This window comes from Pelophylax lessonae (genome assembly GCF_965119305.1).
Source record: "Pelophylax lessonae genome assembly, chromosome: 9".
Lineage (NCBI taxonomy): Eukaryota > Metazoa > Chordata > Amphibia > Anura > Ranidae > Pelophylax > Pelophylax lessonae.
In genome coordinates, this window is record NC_138776.1 from 41,482,240 (window position 1) to 41,495,038 (window position 12,799).

At 42.9% G+C, this 12,799-nt stretch overlaps 1 protein-coding gene across 7 annotated transcripts in view; it reads right to left on the bottom strand.

Annotated features, from left to right (window-relative positions):
- The window catches only part of SORCS1 (sortilin related VPS10 domain containing receptor 1), a 1,084,285-nt gene that overhangs the window by 237,456 nt on the left and 834,030 nt on the right, over positions 1–12,799 (bottom strand). For all 7 annotated transcript variants that reach the window (XM_082267343.1, XM_082267340.1, XM_082267339.1 and 4 more), the window contains one exon: positions 4,442–4,544. In XM_082267343.1, the coding sequence (XP_082123469.1) occupies positions 4,442–4,544 (103 nt within the window). The remainder of the gene's footprint in view (positions 1–4,441; positions 4,545–12,799) is intronic.

Genomic DNA, 12,799 nt, shown 5'->3' on the forward strand with positions numbered 1-12,799 from the left:
TTTAGGTCTCTCCAGAGATGCTCAATTGGGTTTAAGTCAGGGCTCTGGCTGGGCCATTCAAGAACAGTCACGGAGTTGTTGTGAAGCCACTCCTTCGTTATTTTAGCTGTGTGCTTAGGGTCATTGTCTTGTTGGAAGGTAAACCTTCGGCCCAGTCTGAGGTTCAGAGCACTCTGGAGAAGGTTTTTGTCCAGGATATCCCTGTACTTGGCCGCATTCATCTTTCCCTCGATTGCAACCAGTCGTCCTGTCCCTGCAGCTGAAAAACACCCCCACAGCATGATGCTGCCACCACCATGCTTCACTGTTGGGACTGTATTGGACAGGTGATGAGTTTTCTCCAGACCAGAGAATCTTATTTCTCACCATCTTGGAGTCCTTCGGGTGTTTTTTAGCAAACTCCATGCGGGCTTTCATGTGTCTTACACTGAGGAGAGGCTTCCATCGGGCCACTCTGCCATAAAGCCCCGACTGGTGGAGGGCTGCAGTGATGTTTGACTTTCTACAACTTTCTCCCATCTCCTAACTGCATCTCTGGAGCTCAGCCACAGTGATCTTTGGGTTCTTCTTTACCTCTCTCACAAAGGCTCTTCTCCCCGATAGCTCAGTTTGGCCGGACGGCCAGCTCTAGGAAGGGTTCTGGTCGTCCCAAACGTCTTCCATTTGAGGATTATGGAGGCCACTGTGCTCTTAGGAACCTTAAGTGCAGCAGAAATCTTTTTGTAACCTTGGCCAAATCTGTGCCTTGCCACAATTCTGTCTCTGAGCTCTTCAGGCAGTTCCTTTGACCTCATGATTCTCATTTGCTCTGACATACATTGTGATCTGGATGGTCTTATATAGACAGGTGTGTGGCTTTCCTAATCAAGTCCAATCAGTATAATCAAACACAGCTGGACTCAAATGAAGGTGTAGAACCATCTCAAGGATGATCAGAAGAAATGGAAAGCACCTGAGTTAAATATATGAGTGTCACAGCAAAGGGTCTGAATACTTAGGACCATGTGATATTTCAGTTTTTCTTTTTTAATAAATCTGCAACAATGTCAACAATTCTGTGTTTTTCTGTCAGTATGGGGTGCTATGTGTACATTCATGAGGAAGAAGAATGAACTTAAATGATTTTAGCAAATGGCTGCAATATAACAAAGAGTGAAAAATTTAAGGGGGTCTGAATACTTTCCGTACCCACTGTATGTGTGTTTTTATATATATATATATATATATGTATGTATGTGTGTATATATATATATATATATATATATATATATATATATATATATATATATATATATATATATATATATATACACACACACACATATATATGTGTGTGTGTATATATGAGGTGCGTGCTCAGTGGCTGAAAGTAATAACATGCACAATATATGAATAAAAATCATAACATTTTATTACATTATAAACAAACATGGCAATGTATATGCTCAAAAACACATAGTATAGCTCAAAGGCTCAAATATGAATGGCATATGACATGAATGATATATAAACAATTTTTAGTAGGCATCCTGGTGTATCCTCTTGGAAAAATACCATGATTGATACTATGAGATAGTATAATGTACATTGTGGACTGACGCGTTTCAGTAGCAACATCTCCCTTCCTCAGAGACCAATGCGTTCAAGGTATCTCTATAGAAAATAATCATATATTAAAGTCTGCAGTAGGGATAAAATTTAAATATGAAAAATTCAATCAAGACATGGGAGCTCAAGGGAGTATAAAATACTCACAGATCAATGGAGCTTAAATAGCAAAAATGCGCTCTTGCATGGCAGCAGTGCGTCTCGTCTGACCCGGGAGCTGATATATAGATATACTATCTATATGGCATTAAAAGTTTTGACACACTGGCTCTCTGTATTAGGTGGTGCTTTGAGCCTTATCCCCGGGAGCTGCGATGTATAAAGAGGGAGGCTCCGCTCCCTTGCTGTCCCCGCCCCTCCCCTTCATTGGGAGGAGCGGGTCCACCAATACATCGGCGTCATGCCGCACCTTCAGCGCCGTACGTCGGTATATCCACTGACGTACCCACGCTGTTGCGTGCCGTCATATCTGCGGGACGGAGAGGTCCGCATCCCAGCGTTCCTCTCCTACACGTGATCACAGTTGCCCAGGCACTGTTTGATCCGCTTTACCCGATACATGACGCTAGGGTCCCTCTTTTGCTGCAAGCCATGGAGTTCCCTGACAGGTGAGCCACCGGACCAATTTTCCCCACCATTTCTCTCTGGGTTTTCTCCCCCACCTTATCTTCACAGCTGAGCACTCCACCCATACTCCTCACACTACCTCACCCCCGCCATTACACATCACTACCCCAGCTTCCGCCATCACCATCTGGCTTGGGCATCCCCTTTCTCTCCTCCCCTCCTTCTTCTTTCCCCCCCCTCTTCTTTCCCCATGCTCTTTCCCTCTCCCCCCCCCTTCTTTGCCTATCTTTCCCTTCCTCTCCATCCCCCCCAGTCCCCTTCCTTTCCTTCCTCCTTCCCTTCCCCCTTTTCCCCATTCTTTCCTCCCCTTCTTTTTCATTTCCTCCCTTCTCCCTATCCCCCCTCCCCTCACACACTTACCACACTAGTCCTTTCTAACTGATACAAAATTACACACGCCTTATATTTTTGGTAGCCTACATGCTACATTTTGACTATTTTTATACTTATTTATACACAATAGATATGGAAGGTCCCCCACCATACACACACTTGCCTGCCTTGGACCCCCCTCTCTGGCTGCTGACACATTGGGACCTTTCAGCTCCCGGGTCAGACGAGACGCACCGCTGCCATGCAAGAGCGCATTTTTGCTATTTAAGCTCCATTGATCTGTGAGTATTTTATACTCCCTTGAGCTCCCATGTCTTGATTGAATTTTTCATATTTAAATTTTATCCCTACTGCAGACTTTAATATATGATTATTTTCTATAGAGATACCTTGAACGCATTGGTCTCTGAGGAAGGGAGATGTTGCTCCTGAAACGCGTCAGTCCACAATGTACATTATACTATCTCATAGTATCAATCATGGTATTTTTCCAAGAGGATACACCAGGATGCCTACTAAAAATTGTTTATATATCATTCATGTCATATGCCATTCATATTTGAGCCTTTGAGCTATACTATGTGTTTTTGAGCATATACATTGCCATGTTTGTTTATAATGTAATAAAATGTTATGATTTTTATTCATATATTGTGCATGTTATTACTTTCAGCCACTGAGCACGCACCTCATACAAAGTCCCACGGGCCAAATTTCCTTGTTTTGATACATATTTCGGGATGGAGGAGTGCTCTGGCAGAAACCAGACCATTACCCCTTTTTTGTGTGTGTATATAGGTATATATATATATATATATATATATATATATATATATGTATATATATATATATATATATATATATATATATATATATATATATATATATATATATATATATATGTGTGTGTGTATATATATATATATATATATATATATATATATATATATATATATATATATACATACATATATACATATATACACACATATATATATAAATGTGTTATGTGTTTGTGTTTTGTGCAACGTTTGAATTTCCCTCCCAGTTCCGCTCCCATGCAGCATTGCTGCTGCAAGGAACGGAACTGGGAAGTCATCACACCAACGGAGGAGCGGCGGGGATCTCGGCTGGCGATCACAGCAATGGGAGATCATCGCTGGATCTCCAGGAGAAGGTAAGAGACACCGCTGTGCCCTCTGAACATCTACCCCGAGCGTGACTCGGGGATACCGATCCTAGCCTAAAAAATCCACCCCGAGTCACGCTCGGGGATACCGCTAAGGCGGTTAATAACAAACGTCATACTTACCTGCTTTGTGCAAGGTTTTTGCCCCAACCCCCTCTCTCTCCTCATTGGCACACTAGCTATGATTTACAGAAGTGGGAGCCTATGAGGAGAGACAGACCCGGGAAGGTCGAGGCTCCCATAAACATCGCTGAATCGAGAGGGGCTCTGGGGGGAGCAGCACACAGAAGGTAAAAATCTTTAGCCTGTACAACCAAATTAAGGGTCTGGTATAGACCTTTAAAAACAACCTAAATTATGTCTTCCTCTTTGATTAAAAATGTTAACATTTCAATAAAAAAATGTGTCATCTGAAATTTCATTATAGAGTGTCATAGCGTGATGAGGGTTGGGCAGCAACAGGCTATGATATCCCCAGCTGTACTGGAAAACAGATCACCTTGCCGCAATCCCTTTATTTTAAGTATCTCACAAAGCTTTTACTTATCTAGAAACGTGATTCATACCTCTCGAGGGTTACAAGTTTCCATATTTTTTTATCTTAACAGGCTGCGAGGCAAACAGCGGGGGGTCCGTTACCCTCATTATATCCACGCTGTGTTGTGTAATTACATGTGCAAGTACCTGAAGCCACGATGATACCAGGCGCTGTATCACGGCTGGCGATATTTCCGGTTGTGTACGGATTTTCAGATACCTTCAGATGAAGATGTAAGGAGCAATATGGCTGAAATAGAAAAATAAGACAATAATGAATGTGGGTGGTAGAAAACCAAACTCTATTACTTTATCATACGATATGCAGTGACTTGCTGTAAAAACTTCTACTATTGTGGGGGTAATTCTTCTAAGAGTTCCTAGGACCAGAAATGGTGTTGTGCTGGAATCTGGTGAAAGTTCAGACACCTGTTACCTCAAAAGTGATCTGGTGTTAGCAAGAGTTGGATGCAAAAGCTGAATTACTGTAGCCTACAACAGGATCAGAATCCTAACCATCATATGGTTTTCCCATGGGGGCTTCAGTCTAACAGTTGCATGTTCGGGAAAAAAGCTACATTAGGACTAACCCAAGTTCGGCCGGAACCAGAACTAAGTTGTCAGTGCCAGCCCAAGTAGCTGCAAAGGGGGAATTTCCTAGCCCACAGATGCACTTACAGAAAGGGGCGGGGTTAATTGTGACATTATTGACCTCATATGGCCAATAATCATTGGTCAATGTCATTGTCTTAAAGCGGATCTTTACCCATAAGGGGAAGTTCTGCTTTTCTGCCTCCACCCCCTTCCAGACTTTGGCAGATTTAAATTGTTTGGGGGGAGGTCTGGAGCAGGTACCTAGTTTTGATAGGTATCCACTTCCACTTCTGCTCAGATCACCCAAGAGATTCAAGCTGAAGTTCACCCCTACTGCAGCCTCTTGGGACACATTAAAGGTCCCAGAAGGCTGCGGGACCATTCCCAAAGTGCAGCGCGGCTCACACAAGCGTTATAGGCAGCCGGCTGTGAAGCCTCAAAGAGTCAAAGCCAGCTTCCCACAGCCAGCGCCGGGGACTCAAACACCAGTGAAGAACCTGCCCGGGTAAGGACTGCACTGGATCCTTAGACAGGTAAGTGTCCTTTTTTGTTTCTAGAGTTGACCCAAAAGAGGGTCCAGATCATCATACATGTATACAGGAGAACACAACTACTGATCATAAATGATATAAACAGTAGAAGAACAATACATATCAAGAATTACATAGGTATGAAATACGTCTGTTCAAAGGTCAGTGTGTTACGCGGTAAGCTTCATCAGGACCGTATGCAGACAGTTGTATTCTCCTCCAAACACACACAGGCAAAAACTTAGCTTGGGGCGAACACAGGGGATAGATGGAACCAAAACGCGGGTCACTATTTGTAAAGTGAAATACAGGCACAGTGGGGGGTAATTAAGGACCACTCCCAGGGCCAGATTTAGGGGCGGCACAAATCAGACTCATCCACTTGTCTGGTCCAGGGGATCCTATATATATGTGGGCTTATATAGTTTGCTACTGGACATGAACATTGGATCTTAGGTCTTCCTTTTCGTAATACTATAAATTGTCTCCATTTGGATTATTTGGTTTCACCCTGATCATCCAAGGACATATTCCCCTTTACTGGTTGCATCAGGAAATCTATGCCACTTACAGTGGATACTTACCAGTCCTAATGGCCAGGTTCCTTGCCTATACTATCTGTATTTCACTTTACAAATAGTGACCGGCGTTTTGCCCATGTGTGTTTGGAGGAGAATACAACTGTCTGTATACAGTCCTGATGAAGCTTACCGTGAAACGCATTGACCTTTAAACAGACGTATTTCATACCTTTGTATGTCTTGATATGTATTGTTCTTCTACTGTTTATATAATTTATGATCAGCAGTTGTTGTGATGGTATTAACCCTCACTGGGAGTGAAAGACTGATACTTAATGGTTTTAATTGCTTCAAGTGAGACAGTAATATTTGTCAGCTGTTTGATTCTGAACCTGTTCATTGAAAGAGCTAATCACATTGGCTTCTGTTCCATGTTCTTCAATGTCAGAGACAGGCTTGCCGTATTGTTTGTGTATTGAGATAATGTGTATTGTGTTAAGTCTGCCTGTTCCCTTGTTAAATGCTAATGGCCTCACATTGTTCTGTCCAGATGGCTAGATAATTAGTTCAGGTTAATTCTGTTCCTGTATACAATTTCATCTGCATATGATAATGTATTCAGGCAACCCCTAACCTGTGTGGTAATATGATCAGGAGGGGAAGGTCAATGCTGTATATAAATTCTGTGTGACTGTTCAATAAAGAGTTCTACTTCACCCTCAATCTAGAGTCATGTCTCTTAATGGGGGAATCTGCTACAAGGGATTGCTATGCTCTTCATACTCTCTTGAATAATCACTAAGCTCTTGTAAGAGCTTGTTCCTGTTCCACTCTCTTGGGAAAGAGAGGTTCACCCACTGGAACCTGGAAACTTGTCGTAGGTCCAGGGTGGGTAGGAGACAGCGAGACCCCAACCAAGCTGTGGCGGTTCGTGGGGGTATGCGGTGGTTATGGTGTCTGGTGGAGTGCTTGGAGCCCTCCGTCAATGGAGGTACCCAATCGGGGTGCCAGTTGATCCGTTACAGTTGTGTTCTCCTGTATACACGTTTGATGATCTGGACCCTCTTTTGGGTCAGCTTCACCATTTTAATTTGTTTTGTTATTGGTTTTAATCTGAACTAATAAATGTTTATTTTTACATATTTTTGTGTGTACACCTGTCTCATGATGTGTCCATAAAGTCCATACATATGTACAGTTGTTTCATACAACTGTTGTTTTTTATTTCTCCAAATAAGCATTTAAAATATTTGATTTCAAGTATTAACATTATGTTAATACTTGAATCTTTTGGGGATTTGCGGCTATAGCCATGTTTTCTATTGTATTGCTCAAATGTTTGTTTGTACAATTTGACTTATTTATTCTTTAAAAACTCAATAAAAATGTATTTGTTAAAAAAAAAATTGATTTCCTGTGCTTTTACCTACAATCAGGGCCGCTGATAGGAGGGGGACCACCAGTCCTCCTGTAGGGGGCCCGGGAACACAGGGGGGCCCCAACAGCACGGGGAATTTGTGCGGTTGGGCAGAGGGACAATTACAGAAGGAAGCCCTGTGCGGCTCTCTGTTGCAGATGAAAGCCAGTTTCTCTCCTTCCTGCCAGCTTTCAGCTGCTGCAGAGAGAGACACAGACACAGGGCATCATTCCTGTAATTGCTTCTCTGACACCGATCCCCCTCCCTGTTCTGCCTGCTTCTGATCCCCCCCTCCCCCCGTAAGCCCCTCTTTCCCTGTAACGCCCCCCTCTCGCAGCGCTGCAGGCTTCCCTGCACTGTGAAAAAATAACAAATTGTAAAAATTGTAAAAAAAAAAATAATAACTAAATATTGTAATAAATCATTAAAAAAATTGTAAAATAAAAAACTGTAAACATTTTTAACATTTTTTTAAAACAAATGTACATTTTTTTAAATGTAAAAAACAATTAAAAAAAGGACTAATTCACTCAAGTTCTCTGTTATGTTTGTGTCTGCTAACAATGATTTTAGTGTATTTTGAGTGTCTTGATATATTTTGGGGGGTTGGGGGGGAGGGGGAGGCCTGTCATTTAGGCTGTACAGAGCCCCATGATTTCTAACAGCAGCCCTGCCTACAGTGTTTTTAAATTGGTGACAGGGTCTCTTTAGGGTCATTTTGCCTACTTTTTCTGCACTTAAAATCCCATTACAAACACGACCAGCATTGGGTTCTTGGCTCTGAAAACCAATGTTCCCTCTAAATGGACCTCTGAGCCTCTGCAAATGTTTATTTTGTTACATATCGTCTTTCGGTTTCCGATGCTAACTTTTATACCAAATCCCATTTTCACATAATGCATTGTATTACATTGTATATTCCTATGACCTGGATTTTATTTCCTGAAATGGAGGTCAGAAGCGATAAAACGTTCATATCGAGCGATGGCGTTACCATACCGTGCAGATATAAAGCTCTAAATGCAGCTCCCTTCCCCCATCTTGTGGTCACGCTTAGAACTGCACACTCCAAATAAAGATTCCCATAAACTTTACTCTGAACTCCACCGGCCCATTTGGTTGATTCATTTCGGCAATACATTGATATTTACTTATCTTAATTTGTCTGGATTTCAACGGAAGGCTTTTTTTTTTTTTTTTTAAGATCTATTTCTTTTCTGGATTTTCCCATAGCTGCCGTCATGGCAAATATCACGGAGCGCTGTGAAATAACTCACATTTTGTTAAGCGTCTGCTGTAATGACGGTGCTAAAAGCTGCATTAACATTTACTGGAAGTAGTTATGAATATTTTTATAGAGGGGGAAAGACCAAAATAGATCTTCGTGCAAATCCATAGCTCTTAAAATTAATTTGTGGCTATTATGTAAATGTATAAAAACACTGTTGAAAGAAAAAGGGATACTGAGCAAATATGAAGGTTTTCATTGCTGACCTTTCCTTTTGAAAATGCCAGCTGCCTGGCTCTTAGGCTGATCTAATAGATTTAGTAATTACTGAGTCACGGACCTGGGATAAGGATGCTGATTATGGCCTCTATCATCAGGCACTGCCCTTTTCTACAGCAGAAGCTTCCAGCAAGATCTGGCATTAAGGTGCTCTATAATGTTTGAGTAACCCCTTCCTGTCTGCCCTGGGATCCCTTGTAAGAGTTTTGAATGCACAGTGGGCTGGAAGAATAGGCGGTCATGTGACCGCTGAGATTGGCTGTTACACTGTTCACATGATCGGTAGCCGGGTCCACCGGCTACTGATCATTAGTCTGGACCAAGTGTTGTCTTTGACAGCTTGGTCTCTGTGCTGGGAATGTGCAATGTGTGCATCGGCCACCCAGCGACACATAAGTCGTGGCAGAAGGGTGGGCTTTAACACCCACATACCACACATGTGTGAGTTACGCATGTGGCAAGAGGTTAATGTTTAAATGCATTAAGTCCTACACTGATGGGGCACTATTCCTCCCACTCACACCAATGATGGGGCACTATTCTTTCCATTGACACTAATGATGGGGTACTATTTCTCCCACTGACACCAATTATAAGACACTATTTATTTCCACTGACACCAATGATGGGGCACTATTCCTCCCACTGACACTAATGATGGGGCACTATTATTTCCACTTATACCATTGATGGGGCACTATTCTTTCCACTGAAACCAATAATGGGGCACTATTCCTCCCACTGACACCAATGATGGGGCACTATTCCTCCCAATGATTCCAATGATGGGACACTGTTCTGTCCACTGAAACCAATGATGGGACACTATTCCTTCCACTCACACCAATGATGGGGCACTACTCCTCCCACTCACACCATTCATGGGGCACTATTCCTCCAACTGACACCAATGATGGGACACTATTCCTTCCACTGACACTAATGATGGGGCACTATTCCTCCCACTCATACCATTGATGGGACACTATTCTTTCCACTGAAACCAATGATGGGGCACTATTCCTCCCACTCACACCATTCATGGGGCACTATTCCTCCCACTGATACCAATGATGGGGCACTATTCCTTCCACTGACACTAATGATGGGGCACTATTCCTCCCACTGATACCAATGATGGGGCACTATTCCTTCCACTCATACCATTGATGGGGCACTATTCTTTCCACTGAAACCAATGATGGGGCACTATTCCTCCCACTAACACCAATGATGGGGCACTATTCCTCCCACTGATACCAATGATGGGGCACTACTCCTCCCACTCATACCATTGATGGGGCACTATTCCTCCCACTGATACCAATGATGGGGCACTATTCCTCCAACTGACACCAATGATGGGGCACTATTCCTCCCACTGATAGCAATGATGGGGCACTATTCTTTCCACTGAAACCAATGATGGGTCACTATTCCTTCCACTCATGCCATTGATGGGGCACTATTCTTTCCACTGAAACCAATGATGGGGCACTATTCCTCCCACTGATACCAATGATGGGGCACTGTTCCTCCAACTGACACCAATGATGGGGCACTATTCCTCCCACTGATACCAATGATGGGACACTATTCCTTCCACTGATACCAATGATGGGATACTATTCCTTCCACTGACACTAATGATGGGGCACTATTCCTTCCACTCATACCATTGATGGGGCACTATTCTTTCATCTGAAACCAATGATGGGGCACTATTCCTCCCACTGATACCAATGATGGGGCACTATTCCTCCAACTGACACCAATGATGGAGCACTATTCCTCCCACTGATACCAATGATGGGGCACTATTCTTTCCACTGAAACCAATGATGGGGCACTATTCCTCCCACTCATACTATTGATGGGGCACTATTCCTCTCACTGATACCAATGATGGGGCACTATTCCTCCAACTGACACCAATGATGGGGCACGATTCTTTCCACTGAAACCAATGATGGGGCCCTATTCCTTCCAGTCATACCATTGACGGGGCACTATTCTTTCCACTGAAACCAATGATGGGGCACTATTCCTCCCACTGATACCAATGATGGGGCACTATTCCTCCAACTGACACCAATGATGGGGCACTATTCCTCCCACTGATACCAATGATGGGGCACTATTCCTCCCACTGACACTAATGATGGGGCACTATTCCTTCCACTCACACCATTGATGGGGCACTATTCTTTCCACTGAAACCAATGATGGGACACTATTCCTCCCACTGATACCAATGATGGGGCACTATTCCTCCAACTGACACCAATGATGGGGCACTATTCCTCCCACTGATATCAATGATGGGGCACTATTCCTCCCACTGATATCAATGATGGGGCACTATTCTTTCCACTCACACCATTGATGGGGCACGAGTCTTTCCACTGACACCAATGATGGGGCATTATTCCTCCCACTGACACCAATGATAGGGCACTATTCCTCCCACTAATACCAATGATGGAGCACTATTCCTCCAACTGACACTAATGATGGGGCACTATTCCTCCAACTGACACTAATGATGGAGCACTATTCCTCCAACTGACACCAATGATGGAGCACTATTCCTCCAACTGACACTAATGATGGGGCACTATTCCTCCAACTGACACTAATGATGGGGCACTATTCCTCCCACTGATACCAATGATGGGTCACTATTCCTTCCACTCACACCATTCATGGGGCACTATTCCTTCCACTGACACCAATGATGAGGCACTATTCCTTTCACTCATACCATTGATGGGGCACTTTTCCTCCCACTCACATCGATAATGGGTTATTATTCCTCCCCCTAATACCAAAGATTGCATTGTTTTCTCCCACTGATGCCAGGGCATTTTCTACTTCCAACAGTCCAGCCTCCCTAAAATTTGAAGGACAGTAACTGGCCCTTTGTTTAGAAAGTTTGAAGACCCTAACCCTGGACTGATTAATGAGTCAGAGTGAAAAAACTGCTGCTGTGTGCCTGGCTGCCTCTGCACTAATCTTGGGAAAGAATCAGTTAAATTACAGTGGCTCCTACGGCGGTAGAGCTACACATAAAAAATATAAAACTAAAACATGTCCCACTTTACTTACAGCAGTATAAATAATTTGCCCCATAATGAACATACAATAAAGCCCACCTTCCTTATTGAGAATTACCATTCGTCTGTAAAACAAATCATCCTATTTTACTTTGGGGGTGTGATTTGTAGAGGGTTTTATATTGATCACCCACCAAGGAAATGTGAATTATACATTCAGCGGCCCTTTTATAATGAATACAATAGATTTGCTGATTTTAGGTGATCAATACGTTTTATTGAAATCCTTTGTCTGGTCTGCATAAGTCTTTTTTTTTTCTCCACATTCAAATTTGATATTTATGTGGATTGATCTGGACTGTAACTTGGAAGATATTACACGGGTCTAAAAATATCCATGCTGCGCTAATGTAGGAATAAAATCAGGGGCCTAGTCATGGGATTGTTCTTTGTTTCTTTGATTTATGAAAGTCTGAAATGGAAAGCTGTGATAATAATAACATCAATAGAAAACTGAAAAGGTAATGGATAGGTTGAAAAAAGGCAAAAAAGCTCAATTTAAATTCACAGTTCCTCTCATGTGCTGAAATTGCTTACTCTGATTTCACTGAACACTGGGAATGCTTCAATACTGACATTTACCCATCAAGGCGTTTCTTTATTTGCATAACTCCTCCCAAGTGCCAGCCTACTGCTTGCATCAGGACTGGGGGTTCCTCACAGGAGTACTGAAGCATGTGCAGGGTGTGCCGGATGTGACTGGGCACACCCTACTCACCCCAATCACATTAGCACTATTGCTCTATGAGTGTGGAAGCATCTCTCTCTCTCTCATTCTGCATCTGCAGGCAAGGGAGATCATATGCCAATGAGGCAGATT